The sequence below is a fragment of the Habropoda laboriosa genome, unplaced genomic scaffold, assembly GCF_001263275.1.
Source record: "Habropoda laboriosa isolate 0110345459 unplaced genomic scaffold, ASM126327v1 scaffold486, whole genome shotgun sequence".
NCBI classification, from domain to species: Eukaryota; Metazoa; Arthropoda; class Insecta; order Hymenoptera; family Apidae; genus Habropoda; species Habropoda laboriosa.
This window is the reverse complement of record NW_017100724.1, coordinates 1,015,218-1,017,405: the sequence shown is the minus strand read 5'-3', so window position 1 is coordinate 1,017,405 and position 2,188 is coordinate 1,015,218. Positions and strand designations below refer to the sequence as shown.

General features: G+C 31.3%; 1 protein-coding gene across 1 annotated transcript in view; it reads left to right on the top strand.

The window, feature by feature from the left end:
* The first annotated feature begins 198 nt into the window (after positions 1-198).
* Positions 199-2,188, top strand: part of LOC108577069 (WW domain-binding protein 11-like) — a 2,427-nt gene continuing 437 nt past the window's right edge. The window contains exons 1-7 of the mRNA XM_017940167.1: positions 199-363; positions 452-577; positions 689-786; positions 917-1,088; positions 1,162-1,415; positions 1,477-2,020; positions 2,183-2,188. The exon at positions 2,183-2,188 is cut by the window's right edge and continues 437 nt beyond it. Coding sequence (XP_017795656.1) covers positions 300-363; positions 452-577; positions 689-786; positions 917-1,088; positions 1,162-1,415; positions 1,477-2,020; positions 2,183-2,188 — 1,264 coding nt within the window. The 5' untranslated portion in view covers positions 199-299. The remainder of the gene's footprint in view (positions 364-451; positions 578-688; positions 787-916; positions 1,089-1,161; positions 1,416-1,476; positions 2,021-2,182) is intronic.

The window sequence follows — 2,188 nt, the reverse complement described above, 5'->3', positions numbered from 1 at the left end:
AAGTTTATGACCTTCCTGTGAATATCATTTCATACAAACTATCCTTAAGCTTTAGCTTTACTTTTCTATTTGTTACTAAATTGACATTATTCTCCAATCAGTTCAAGTTACCTGGATAACTGGCACTGTAGCTTTGAATTCAGAGTGTGATAAACATTTTTGGCGTATACCTACTATGTACTCAGTATTAATGGTGAATCTATAGTTAAGACGAATGTAAATAATGATTAATTTAATATAGAATTTATGAAAGTACGATATAAAATTACATTTTAATCAGTTTTTTTAAGTGAGAAAACATGGGTCGCCGTTCAATAAATACCACAAAAAGTGGGAAATATATGAATCCCACTGATCAAGCACGTTAGTACATAACATAACCAAACAAGTTGTTTCATTTTTAAATTACAAGTTTACTAACTATAACTTATCATTCATAATTTGATAATAGGTAAGGAAGCACGTAAAAAGGAATTAAAGAAAAACAAAAAGCAAAGACAGTTAGTACGTGCTGCTGTTTTAAAAGGGAAAGATCCTGCTCAAATTATTGAAGAAATGGAAAAAATAGATCAAATGGGTTAGCATAACATCTAATATTTTCTGAATGATTAACATGACCAATATTTTAATATATGTGTATGTATATACATATACATATTTATTATGTGTAATTTTTATTAAATTTTAGAGTACAATGTTATGCAGCCACCACCTCTTAATGAAAAAGTTTTAAAAGATAAACGAAGAAAGTTAAAGGAAACCCTAGACCGTGTCTTAAAAATGTATGTAAGTACTTGATGCGTAATGGTTATAAATTTCCTTCAAAAATTATTGGTAAGATTAAATGATTATTGAGACGAATAACTAATATTTTGTAGAGTATTATGTGTAAAGTTTTTGCTTTTTCTGTTTATAGGCAAAAGATGATCAGGAAAAATGGGCTGAGTTAAAAGAGCAATTAATTCAATATGAACGTAGAAGAATAGATCTAGTTTCTTATTTTGAAGCTGTAAGGCATGCACAACAAGTACAAGTTGATGAAATTCCATTGCCATCAGCTGGCAATGATATATCTCGAATGTATTCAGGTATATATTTATATTTATAATATTACTTATAATGTGTATTTACATCTGTTTCATGCAAAATATATTATTTTAGGTTCCTTAACTTCACAAATACCATTACCGGATATGCCACAACCACCAGCACACATGTATCCTCCTCATCCACATTATATACCTCAACATCATCCTCTTATGAATATACCAATACCACCGAGTATTTTAAAGAAAACCAGTGCATATGCAACATCTCCTTCTATACCTACATTAGCACCTAATAAAGAACCACCTGGTGTACCACCTTTCCCTCCTCCAGATCTATCAAGTGATGATGAAGACATGCCTGAGAAGGTTTGTATTTAAATTTATTCAAAGATGCTTAATTCAATAATAATTATTCAATTATGCATAGGCTAAAGAATCATCAGCACCAAAATCAAGAACCATCCGATTTGCTGATGATAAAGAAGATAACAAGCAAGAAGGAGACAATAAAGATAAGGATATGGACAAAGAAAAAGAAAAGGAAAGAGACATATCAAAAGTAAAGCCTACTACTCTACAACAAAAAATGTTAGCTATGGCAGGACAAGATATTGAACAATTTATGCGTGAAATGGAAGTTGTTCATAAAAAACGAGAAACTGAACGAGCTCAAGACCTAAACGCTCGATTATCGTTACTTGAAGCGGAAAATGAATCTAATTCAAAATCTAATCATAAGGCTAGCAATAATAAGACAGAAGAAGAAGATTTAGAACCGCCAGGAGCATCAGACCATTCATCAAATCATAATCAACACACATCACACTCTCATTCTCAACATACACAACCTCATACAATGCCTCCTATGGGGTTACCACCTCCACCTTTAATGTATAGACCACCACCACCACCATTACATTTAAGGATGCCTCCACCACCACCTCCTCGCATTGGACTTCGATTGCCTCCTGGTAAGAATATTAAACATTAAGTACTTAATTGTAAAATATGATAAAAATCTTTGCAAATATCTCTTGTTAAAAATTTTTTGTAATGATAAAAGCAGTGTACACATTTTTCTTTTAAATAAGAAAGTAGTGTGATTCTAAACATTAAAGTACTAAACAAAGTTTGTACTC